Below are 12,381 nucleotides of genomic sequence, written 5' to 3' on the forward strand. Positions count from 1 at the left end.
ATTTCTGTTGAATCTCGGATTTTAAAATCCATAAAATACAAAAGGTAATAATTCATTGTATAAAGTGTATAAAACAGTAGAAAGAGCATAACAGATGCCAAACAGCACAGTAATAAAGAAAATGCATTCAGACCAGAACACTGCAGGGGGAAAAAGCTGTATGTATAATAATGTTATATACATATTTTGACAATAACTAGCTACATGCATTGACTAACAAGTCAAAGGGTTTAATCACATTAAATAATTGTAGCATCTGCTGAATCTACTATTCAGAAATTAATAGCTACTGGCAAGAGATTTTAATTTAGAAATAGACTTGAAGAAGACACAAAACATAACCAGGAATACCATGGAATTTTAAAATCAAAATCTGTATTTCAACAAATAATTTATCAACTGGAAAATATGATAAAACATAACTGCCAGGGGGAATGATGAACAATGACATTCTCTCCCTAAGGGCATCCTTGTTTGCATATTTACCAGTGTGCCATTTGGTATTCAAGTGTGCTCATAAAGATCTTATTTGGATACAGCCAAAAGAAATGTTTATCTAACGTTATTTCTTATATAGGCGTAAACCAACACTTGTCTATAATTGGTATGGATTGTGTGTGTAAAACAACAAATGTTAGCTGCTGTACAGTGGCAAGCAGAATGACACGTCAACATGGGCTAGATAGATAGTTGTGGAAATTTGAGGAGATTAAAAACTGTCCAGCAAATATAGAGATAAGTCATTGTACACATGATATGATACAGTTTTTACCCTGCACTACATGATATGTCTTATTACATTAGATTATTTTGGGCTTGCTGGCAACAATCATTTTCGATCTGTAATGATTTCTTGTAATTCAAAACTACGGTGGGGGACATTAATTCAATTTGCCGTCCATCTGACCCATTAGATGCCCTGTTGTCAGATCAGTACACTAGGTTACTGTTATTCTCTGCACTACCTAAAATGCAAAAACAAGAAAGCAGTGCTAAAGGGATAATGACACTGAACTTTCTGTATGGGCAAAATTATGAAACACTGTTTCAGTGATGCACACATTTAGGAAGAAAACGTGGACCTTCACTGAGCTTACATGTTTCTACACCACAACTGTTTTCTGTTTAGCCACTATTTGAGCACTGGCAGTTTTCCACTGCACCTCCACAACCGTGCCAGACACGGCTATGAGTTATGATGCAACTGCAAAGGCTTTGTTCCTGCAATGTAACATTTGTCTGAAGAGGGAAAAATAGCCTATCAAATTTCAGAAATACAATTCAAAGAGTATGCTTTTATTAAATATTGATGTCACACACATGGTTAGCGGGGTGTTAACGTTTGAAGGAAAACAGCATCACTTAACACCCTAGTGCTACCTTTCTCTACAGTGAACAGCTGTTACATCACCCTTGAATCATTCATTCTCAAACCAAAAAGAGTTGAGGTAAACACAAAAATCCATGGAATGTAAAAGGGCTCTCCAGTTTCCACAGTGAATGATCAAAAGATGAAGGAGCTCACAGCGAAGTATATACCGACAACACATTAACTTTTAAAACTTATTTGGTTTGTAATTCCTTTTGTACATATTTCGTCTCTTTGATGACTTCATATGTCTAAAGCCAAACATGAGAACTGGGCATGATATTTCTCCTATAGTGCCATTAAACATTGTGAAGCATTATTAAAGTGTGTGTTCCTTTATACTCTCGATGATTCACCATATTCACTATTTAGCTGTAACTGTAGTCTATTTTGGCTTAAATCAATATTTTTAGAAATAGGATTATTCACTTTCTTGACAAGAGTTAAATGAGAAAATACCGCTTTTATATCTGTCCTCTAAGCTAAAGCCAGTTAGTTTAGCTTAGCATATAGAAAACAGGGAAAACAGCTAGACTGGTTCTATCTGAACGTAACAAAATCCACCATGGTAGGTGGATTCCTCTGAAGCTCACTAATTCCTTTCTTTTCTCGTCATCGCTGTGAGGTTGCCAGGCAACCAGCAGAGGTTCCAGGAAGTCACTGCTCTCGGCAAAGAAATAGTCCTGCACTACAAATTTTCTTTAACAATTAGATTTTTTAGAGATTAAACAATATATGACATGTTAATTGACTTTTAGAGGTGCTGGTAGCCAGATTTTTTATATATATGTACATTTAAAATGAGCATGGTAAATATCTTATAGTTGGTGAGTAAAAATGTATAATCTGCAATAAAATGTAGATTAGAAATGTCACGTAGTTATGGTGTGGGGCGCAAAATCTTTGCTTACTGACTTCCTATAAGTTTTACAAGAAACAGGGGCACTGGGTCGCAGCAGAGAACAAGTCGTTTGTGGTACATCTGATGCGCTAGTGTGGGTTGTTGAGAACAGAGTTGGAGAAGCCCTGTGAAACAGATGAAGAGTGTAATTTAGCTAGCACGAATGGAGACAGAAAATATAGTTGTCATTAAAATCAATGCCTTCTTTCTAGGGCTCTCCCATGATAGTTGAGTAAACTGTTAGTTGAGTCTTAGTTGACGCTCTTTTCATCAGTCGGATATTCACAGGAAGACAAAAACAAAAACAGTGTCAAACGGAAGCTGTGCCTTGTCACTGGGACAACTGTTGCAAAACAGACCTTTTCTCTTGTAACAGCACTGCTGTATGTCCTAACTGTACGAGCTGCTGAATCTAGCTAGTTAGTGGTCCTGTTAGCTGACTGTACCCAGACTGCGAACTCAGAATACGGGGGGATAACACCACAGCTTTGGACTGCAGGGGGGGCCAGAATGAGCAGCTTAGCCAGAGTGGGGCAACGGAGCCAGGCTCAGCAGCCTACCAGTGGCCATGACACCAGGACTGAACACAGCCTCGGACACCAACATCGATTGTGAAGTTGGAAGTTAGTTATTCCCTGTTGTGAACACCAAGACTTGTGTGATGTTATACTGTGTTAATAAATTAAGTGAATGTTCAGTTTCCTTGCTGGTTGTTGTAACACATTCAGAATCATTCCCGCTTTTTCCATTATCATTTGACAGGTAGCCGTTAAAATGTATTTATATAATTAAATATAAAACATAAACGTTTGACGACTACTCAACTAGGAAAACCTTTAGTTGGAGACAGCCCTACTTCTGAGAGAAGAACATTACAAAAAAAAGCTCTCTCTATTTTGGACCTGATCAGCCTGATATCATAATTGAGCAATAAAGACAGAGGAAGACAATACACTCCCTGTAGAGAACATAGCAGCAGTGTATTTCAGCAGCAGGTGGGCAAGAAACACACTGGGTCCTGGAGAACTTCAGAGGGTAGCTACAGAGGTGAGCAGTGGTGGAAGAAGTATTAAGATCCTTTACATACTTTCCACATATTACATATATTCCACTACAAGTAAAGGTCTTGTAAAAGTATGTAAGTATGATCAGTACTCATTCTGCTGTAAAATGCTCCCAATCAGTGGTTTGCTATTACAGTATACATAATGTTTTTGGATTAATAGTACTGCTGCTTTAATATGTATATTGCATTTTACTGCTGTAGATGTTTAAGGTTGAACTAATTTGAATTACCTTATATACTGGTAAGACGAGAAAAAAGATAAAAAGTCAGCTTTTCATAACCTAAAAAAAATGCCAATACAAATAAAGGCCTTTTAATTTATTTAAATTCACTGGTGTGATACCTTAGTACATGTTTGAGAGTACTACAGTATTATCATTTTCTTTTCAGCAAGAGAGTGAATAAGTGTATTTCCCAAAAATATAAATAACGATTGCTTTACATCTGTGTGAGAAAAATAAAAGGGTATGCTAGTTTTGATATTTTGGCACCAACCCAATGTTTTGTGAAGATGGTGCTTAAAGGTGAGGTGGTGATTCAAATAAATAATAATTTAAAAGAAATGATAATGGAATAGAAATCAAAGCTTAGAGACATAGCTTCATCAGAGGGGGATTCCACAACCACATTATTATGTTGTTTTTCTTTGGCCAAATCACTTCTCTTCTTCTCGTTCTGTAAGACTAATAGTCATTATAGACTGCAAACACATTACATGAGAATGACATCGTCATTTATGCTGAAATCTTTCCATTCTTTTTTTTTAAACAGTCTCAAACCACGTTTCAACAATTGCATTTAAATATCACAGTTTATATCAGTCCAGTAATTAAAAATTTAAAATATAATGGATCTTAGACAGACAGTCCAACATGAAGGTCCGAACAGCAAAGAGGGCTATAGTGTTCCAACAACAGTTGAAGCGCCTCAGCTCCTGCATTTCAATTTGGTGGAGTACCTGGGCGTTGCGCTGTCAGCAGGATCTGTGTTCCAGTTGGGTGACTGAGCCTCGCTGGTACTGAAACATGATGACAGTGAAGACAAGTCTCACACCAGCCAATGGAGTCATCAATAATAAGACAAGGTGAGCAGGAAGGGAGGAGGAAGAGTTATCTGAGCACAGCACATGCACTTCCCAGTGGGCCGCGGGGGCAGACAGGGCCACAGAGAGGTGAGATATGGCGTGATGCTCCTGGAATCTGTGATTTGACATCTGCTCTGTGTGTGAGTCTGTCAGAGGGCAGGAGAAGGTTTCTTAGGGCACCGCCGCTTCCTCTTAAGTCCGAATCTCTGGGTTTTATCAAAGAGATCTGACTTGCAGGGCACAGAGAGTGGCTGAGCAGCATGGCACTCACTGGAGGTGGTCAGCTTTGAATGGACGCTGAATAGACGTCATTCATCCAGCAGTCAGTCCTCCTCTTCCACGTAGGTAGAGGGAAACCAGCCCACCTGAGGAACAGCAAAACAGGAATAATTTCAGGCAGCAGCACTCAACTGCACAAATATAAGACAGCATCCCCGCCTGGCCCACACGTGGCAGTAGGGAGCTTCACCGAGCACACAGAGAGTTTCAAACTAGCCCTTCCCTCCCCGCCAAGATCAAAACAACCTACATGGAGATGCTATGGTCAAAAAACATGAAACATGATCCCTCATTGGCTTCCAACCACCAAATGCTCTCAATTATGTGTATCTCAGTTAATAACAGTTATTTTACCCCTGCACCACCCAGGCACATGTATGATAGACGTGTAAATAAATTCTAGCTACCACTGTATATGATAAAAGCACAGAAAACATACACAAGAAACACCAAGGTCAAGATAAACTAAAACGTGTACTGGATTTTGCCAAAGTGTAAGGGTTCTATAGGAGACCTACCATGCCGTCAACCTCTCCCTTCCACCACCCATTGGACATCTTGGTGTAGATCTTGATAATGTCTCCCAGCTGCAGGGATAGCTCCCGTGTGTCTCTGGAGCAGAAGTCATAGCGCGCCACTGCAATACCTACCACCCTAGGAGAAAACACTGAGACAAAGATATCTTGTCTTATAATTGAGAGTCATCTCCACTAAATTTCACAAATATTACTCTCAGAGATAGAGGGATTTAGTTTCCTCTTGGTAGTGCAACCTAAATATTTTTGGATGTAAAAACGTGAGTGTCCATAAGTAACTCAGTGAGTGTTGGAGTTCCTTTATTGGCCACTGCTCTTTCAAAATGAATAGGCACAAATGAGCCAGGCCCACCAGAAGCCCATTTCTCTGCACTGGTCAACAAGTGATTCTGCTCTTCTGGCCTTTTCTAATCACACATACGTACAGCTAATCTTTACAATAGCCTCATGAATCATGTGTTCATGGACAAGTGGGGCGTTGCTTCTTCTTAAAAGGGCTATCTGGTGATGATTGTGATGATCGTGAGGAGGGGCTTCTTCCCTGTGTGTGTGTGTGTGTGTGTCTGCTTGTCTCTCACTCTCTGTTTAAACACAACTGGCACATGTGGAAAAGATACATCATTTTAAAAACACAATCACAAACAAAAGTGATACTGTTTCTAATAAATATAGTGGATGGGCAGATTTTTATATTTCATCATGCAGATTGCAACTAGGTGAACATTGGTCACATCTGTATTTTGTGATCTGAGAATGAGAACAGGCTGTAAACTGTGTAGGAGAAACTATGACCTATTCATTCTAGGATAATAATAATAACACAATAATTCCTGTAGTCAGGTGACTTTACACTAATGAAAACATATCCATGAACATTGTATTCCATTTCTGCCAATGGATCCTCTTAAATGTTGCACACTGGACCTTAAATAGATTACTAGAATATACTATACTTAAATTAAATTCTCTTTCAAATCAAATCTCTTAAGATATGAGTGGAAAGTATTGTTCTCGCAACTGAATTGTTTGATTCAGACATAGCTTAACCATGTCTACCTTAGTACACCTTATGAACAAGATAACACTATCACTGACCATACACGGTCTAGCCATAAAGTTTTGACCTGGTGTTAAAACTTACTAAGTTAAATACTCACTAACTTTGAAGTACAAAATATATCTCTCATTCTGCACAATCTAATCTGAAGCCTGTGTCAGCCACTTGAAACCACTTTCTCCTCAGGAATCCTGGGCTTTCTAAAAGTGATCCTCTTAACTCTTAAGTTTTTCATCTTGGGAGTGACTAACGTTTAACTTTTACCTCAAACTGATTATATATATATTTTTTAAATATACTTTGTTATAATAAAACAAGAAAAATGTTAGCTCAAGGTCTTCCAAAGAAGTGCAGGTTTGGACTATGTTAGGATTTTGTCAAACTACAGTACCAACTCTACTAACAAGATTTTGGGGACTACAAAGAAATGAGAGGGCAAATTAGGAAAACTGAACTCAGTTAATCTACCTCTGATTAATATAAAACGGTATATTATCATTATGTTAATTTGAACTATTGTAGATGAAACACACTTATTACAGGTACTATCCACAGTAAAATGACTACAGCTTTTTTAAAGGCATGATAAGGCAGCAAAGAGCCTTGTCTGTTGGGCCTGAGTCATACAAAGTGTATATACACAGCTGATATATGCACAGCTGTGCCAAACACACAGTGGAGATGACAGGTCATGGGTTATCGTGGTCATGTGTTGATTTAATGCTCAACACAGCTCACCCATTGCATCAACGCTTCAGATTATACAAGGTCATTCCTACACATACAGGTCAGGGCACATGTGAGCACAGGTGTGCATTGGTTTGTTTACCTTATCTTTGGAAATACTACGTGACACAAAAGGGAAGATATGCTGGATTAAAGGAATACATTTATTCCCATTCACACACAGGCACATCATGCCAGCACATATGCTCAGTCCACACATATATGCATGCATATATATATGCTCATGCACATAAGTGCAAAAGAAGACAGACACAAATAAAGTTAATCCTAATAGACTATCATGCTGGATTCATGCCATGTTGGCAGAATAGACTTCTCCCTATACCATTGAGACTTTACACCAAGATGCTTACTGCCTTTGCCGGCCTTGTAGTCACATCTAAATATATTATTTTTATTGTGTTACATATTTGTTGAGTTTGATTGACAAGTGAAACCACGCAAACAAAGGTGTATGTCACCTTTTAATTAGCTTGAATTGTAGTTAAATGTAAATGTCAGCAATGATGGCTATGCAGCTCTTTGCTACTCGTTTGTCTGTAGTGCACTTTTGCCAAGTGGGAGATATCATAGCTGTCAGGAATTCACAATATTTCTAATTTGGATTTACAGAAGGCTGACGTGAAGGATTTTTTCCCACAAGTCAACACATATGGTCTGCACAATATGACGTAAAAGAGGCATCATTAGACTATATTACTTAACAGAGATACGCAAAACAAGACAGTTCGTCTTTGGAAACCAGGAAATGTGGTTATCTAGCAAGGGAGAGACAAAGAAATTAGAAAAGCTGTACCTGTACCTGACCAGAAAGGCGAGGAGGAGGGAGGAACAAAGCTGCAGCCGTCAGGAGGAACTACAGAGAAACGGAGCGAGTGATGGGGGGTTCAGGCCGTAGTGGGAGCAAAGAGAGAACATAAGCAAAGTAAACATAAGTTTGACAGAAAGAGAGTGTGAGAGAGGGTAAAGGAGAGGGAGAGAGAGAAAAGAAATGTTTGCAAAGTCAAAGAACAAGGAAAAAGCTAGGATGGAAAGAATATAAGAGTGAGAGAGGAGGGAAAGCAGTGAAAGCATCATACAATGTGTCCTTTTACCTGGGACAGGATTTTTATATAATACTGAACAATAAAGGACGGGTATTGAGTAATCAACATAAATACTTAAGAACATGTCCAAAGGTATGCGGGTACCCATAATGCTACAGCATACAATTTTTAGACAATAGTGTTCCTTCTAACTTCTTGGAAACAGTTTGAAAAGAGCCCTTTCCAGACACAACAATGTGCCCCCTGAACAAAGCCCATTGAAATTTGTGGTGAAGAACTTGACTGGCATGCATGGAGCTCTGACCCCTGGCCCATCCAACTATATAATTGGCCAATTAATTGGGCTGATTATGTGGCATTTTGAGATAATTGTTTTGGCCGATGCCTGCACTCACAAGGCCAATAAACAAAAAAAAGAATGCAGACACATCTGCAGGAAGCCTTGTCAGCGTGGCTGCTGTGGAACAATGTTAACACTTCCCTTTGTGAGTTTTGTGAAGGTGGTGAAAAAGTTTGTTTGCAGCCCTGTATTATAACTCTCATGCATCCTGCTGCTTTTCAAAATGTTAAGACTTTTCTCCCATCCTAAATGACAGCAAATCTAATCTAAAACCGTCACTGGCTAGCTCTAAATATATATTATGTTATAATAATGCAGTTTAATGACGTCGCTTCTGACATACCCTGTTCTCCCTTTAACCAGTCCAATTCTGAAATCCACAGCATAAACCAATGTATTTTTCAGTTTCTTAAATATACATGACTTTCTTCTGATATCGGCATTCTATAGCAGGCACCATCAGTCGCCCTGCTTTCTAAATATTGGCATCAGCCATTGAAAAACCCCTATCAGTGAACGACTACATCATAAACCTGTGATCCTGCAAGCACACATTCCTGGTAGATTGCCTAATGTGGACGGCATATTTATGTTTACCTTGCAATCATTGCACTGATTTTGTGTTTTAGCTTCTGATAAACCTTCATACTCATTGATCTGTTACTCCAACTGGACTTCCTTGATCATATTTTAAATACAGTTGGCATTTATTTTTTGGGTATCAAGAACCGGTACTAAATTGGTACTGGTTCCTGACTGGTCAGTACCAAAATATTGATAATCTCCCAGTCAAACAACGCTACTATTGGTATGTAACATTAATTGATTCTGAGTAGCTACAATTTTCACATTCCTAATCGTCCCCCAATAATGACAAAGCTGCTGGAGTCAGGCAATTACCTACCCACCGGTATACCTGAAGCAACATGCAATTGTGTTGTGTTGACACATAACAGTTTTCGGTCTGAATGTGCTTATTGCTCAACAGCAGTAACTGGCCTCACAGATGCTCTTGTGACTGAGTTGGAACAAATCCCTGCAGCCAAGTTTCAAACTCTTGGGGAGAGCTTTCCCCAGAAGGGTTGAGCCCGTTGTAGCAGCATATTGTTGCCCATGCTTTTTGAATGAGATGTTCAACAATCACATATGGGGGTAAAGATCAGATGTTCAACTGTCTACAAACCTTTTCCATGTATTGTAGCTTCTAGAACCTTCCCCAGGTCACACTGCATAATAATCAGCAATAACAACCTTTTGAGCTTCAGATAAGGTGAGCCAAAGCAGCAGCATGGGGGTTAGTATACGTCTGGGCACAGCACGGCGCCCTGACAAGGCAACGGCTGGGAATCCAAGCTGCAAGGCTGACGACTTCCGCTCCCATATGAAATCCCATCTGAGCCATTAGACCCTCACACTGAGAAATCCACCTCCTGTCATGACAACAATATGGCTCCATGCCTTCTTTGTCTCCCCCACAGGGATAAGTAAATGGAGGCTAATATGTGTCTGTTTGTTTGACCACAGTGCACACAAACAAGTATACGTATTACTGTATATACCGCACATACTGTACGTGTGCATATCTAAATATACATCTGCTGTAAGTACAACCATATAGCACACTAGAAGAGTAAAACAAAATATCCTGTAATATTTTTCTCTAATAAATTCTTTTTTGGATTTTGAATACTACTCACTCATAATGATTAATTTTAGAATTGTATACAGATAACCCTTTACTACAAAATTATCTGCCTGGCAGACAATAAAAGATTTGATTTGTAATTATTTCCCAGCCCTAACATTCACACATGCAGGCAAAAAACACTCAATCATACTTAATTAACGATGCTGGCTGGGGTTTTTCCAAACAAATTACTCTAGAGTTTTGATGGTTTTTCAGCAGTTCTGCATAGTGTGATTGTTTACTCAGACCTGCATTCTGTTTCTTTGCTATGAGGTGTCTGTTCTGAGATTCAAACCATTTTGTGTGTGTTTTTTTTTTGTTTTGGCATGACATCTGTCTTTCAACCGAGGCTGTTTACCAGACAGAGAACGCGGTGCCCACACTAAGTCTGTCTATGGGGGTGGACGACTTAAGGCAATAATAATCTGTCCCAGAATGCACTGAGGCAACGGCAGGTCTGTCAAGGCTTTCTCACAGAGAGAAGCGCAGTGAATGGCAGCAATGCACAAACACACCTCTTGCAGAGCTGCTTTGAAGCCTGATGCGCTGGGAGACCGATGCTGCCAAAGGAGGCAGAGGGACAAGGGTGTAGCAGAATTTTACATCCGAACAGGCACAAAGGGCTAACTTTGACTTTGTTCCAGCGTTCGTCTGCTTGCCTCGGTTGCCTTAGTTGCCTCAGTTGCAGCGGCTGTGGTTGTTTACACGTACACCTCCCTTTAAGTTGAGACAGTTTACCTCCAGCTGCTTTCTGCTCTTTTGCATCAGATCATATTTGCAAACTTTTCCCAGTTTTGTGGAAACAGGCGCAGTCCCTCAGTTGGACCAGGGGTATCCCCCAGGAGTATGTCAGCAGGCGGCTGTCACACAGTTTTCTCCGCTGCCAGCCCAAGTGAAATGTCATGTCCTGTCAGGAAAATTGTGAAACCATCTCGGAGCTGAGCAGCGTGCAGAGTGTGACGTTTGGAGTAGCAGGCTCCTGGTGCTTGCCTGGGGCATTGGGCCCTAACTGGGACCTCTCTGCCAAGCCTGGTGAGCTGCCGAGGCTCCTTTCTATTTCTTTCACTCACTGTCTCTTTCACTCCCTCTTTTTTCTTTTGCTCTCCCTCTGTCTCTCTTACCCCATACCTTCCCTTTATACTCTGTGCCTCTCTTTTACCCCATTTACACCTGGTAATAACATGCCATCTGTATCTGGGTAGGGAAAAACATATTAATTCAAGGTGCAAATGCAGAATATGATTGGCTCAGCTAGATACCATCTGGACATGGTCTAGGTTGTAATGGATCTCAGCCAGCTATAAATGTACAGTTTGACCCATTTTTAAAGGAATAGTTCAACATTTATTATTTAATATTTCAACTTATTTGTTTTCTTGATACCACTCTTGTATCTGTGTGCTAAATACGAAGCTAAAGCCATGGTGTAGCTTAGCATATAAACTGGAGCACATGGAATACATGGTATCATTCTTCTCATCTAACTCTTGGTTAGTTGAAAAGGTTAAGGTTGTTGCTTAAAGTGTGTAACATTTAGGAGGATCTATTGAAAGGAATGGAATATAATATTTATTAGATATGTTTTCCTTATACTCACCTGAAAATAAGAATTGTTTTGTTTTCCTTACCTCAGAATGAAATTTAAGAGATAAGGTCTTGTGTATGTAGTCAAATATAAATGACCTTATACCTATGCTACAATGCTGCATTTGACACCATTATGATAATAACAAAAAAGAAGATCAATCAAATAATCTGAAGAGGCAGGTTTCCCAAGGAAAGCTGCTGCTGTCTTCCCCCCTGTGCTGTTCCGCAGGGAATTGTGTTAGCTCATTATGCTGTGCTAAATATTTCTAGCATGTCTCACACGTAAAAGATAGGACTGCCTCGAGTATCAAGACACAGTTTTAACTTGAGTGTCTAATAACCAAGCAAATGATCTGTCAGCATGATTTTGTAATGTAAACTGGGACATGTTTCTACAGTTCTTCAAGGTGAGGGCATACATTATCTGACAAGTAATAGCAAAATATAGCAAGTGAGGTACTGATTCAGCAAACTGTTTCTACCCTCATCTTATTTTATTATTTATATTAGATGACCTGGGAAATATACAGTCAGTTTACATTTGACTTTACAAGCAGGTCTAAAACAACTCACATTACTTTATCTGAACTGGAGTGTTGTATAAAACCCACCCCACTGGTACCCCAAACAGGTAAAAGCAAATGCTCAGAATTACTTTCAATTTCAAGATCCGATCTGAACT

At 39.5% G+C, this 12,381-nt stretch overlaps 1 protein-coding gene across 3 annotated transcripts in view; it reads right to left on the reverse strand.

Annotated features, from left to right (window-relative positions):
- Positions 1–959: 959 nt before the first annotated feature.
- Positions 960–12,381, reverse strand: part of LOC118335219 (guanine nucleotide exchange factor VAV3-like) — a 49,609-nt gene continuing 38,187 nt past the window's right edge. For 2 of the 3 annotated variants that reach the window (XM_035671453.1, XM_035671452.1), the window contains exons 26-27: positions 5,218–5,366; positions 962–4,785 (exon numbers count right to left, since the gene is read on the reverse strand). In XM_035671453.1, coding sequence (XP_035527346.1) covers positions 4,744–4,785; positions 5,218–5,366 — 191 coding nt within the window. In that variant the 3' untranslated portion in view covers positions 962–4,743. Of the gene's footprint in view, positions 4,786–5,217; positions 5,367–7,841; positions 7,896–12,381 lie in introns of all 3 variants that reach the window. The other variant, XM_035671454.1, reaches the window with a different exon arrangement.

This window comes from Morone saxatilis, unplaced genomic scaffold, assembly GCF_004916995.1.
Source record: "Morone saxatilis isolate NCDOM2014 unplaced genomic scaffold, NCSU_SB_2.0 Contig23, whole genome shotgun sequence".
Classification (NCBI taxonomy): domain Eukaryota; kingdom Metazoa; phylum Chordata; class Actinopteri; family Moronidae; genus Morone; species Morone saxatilis.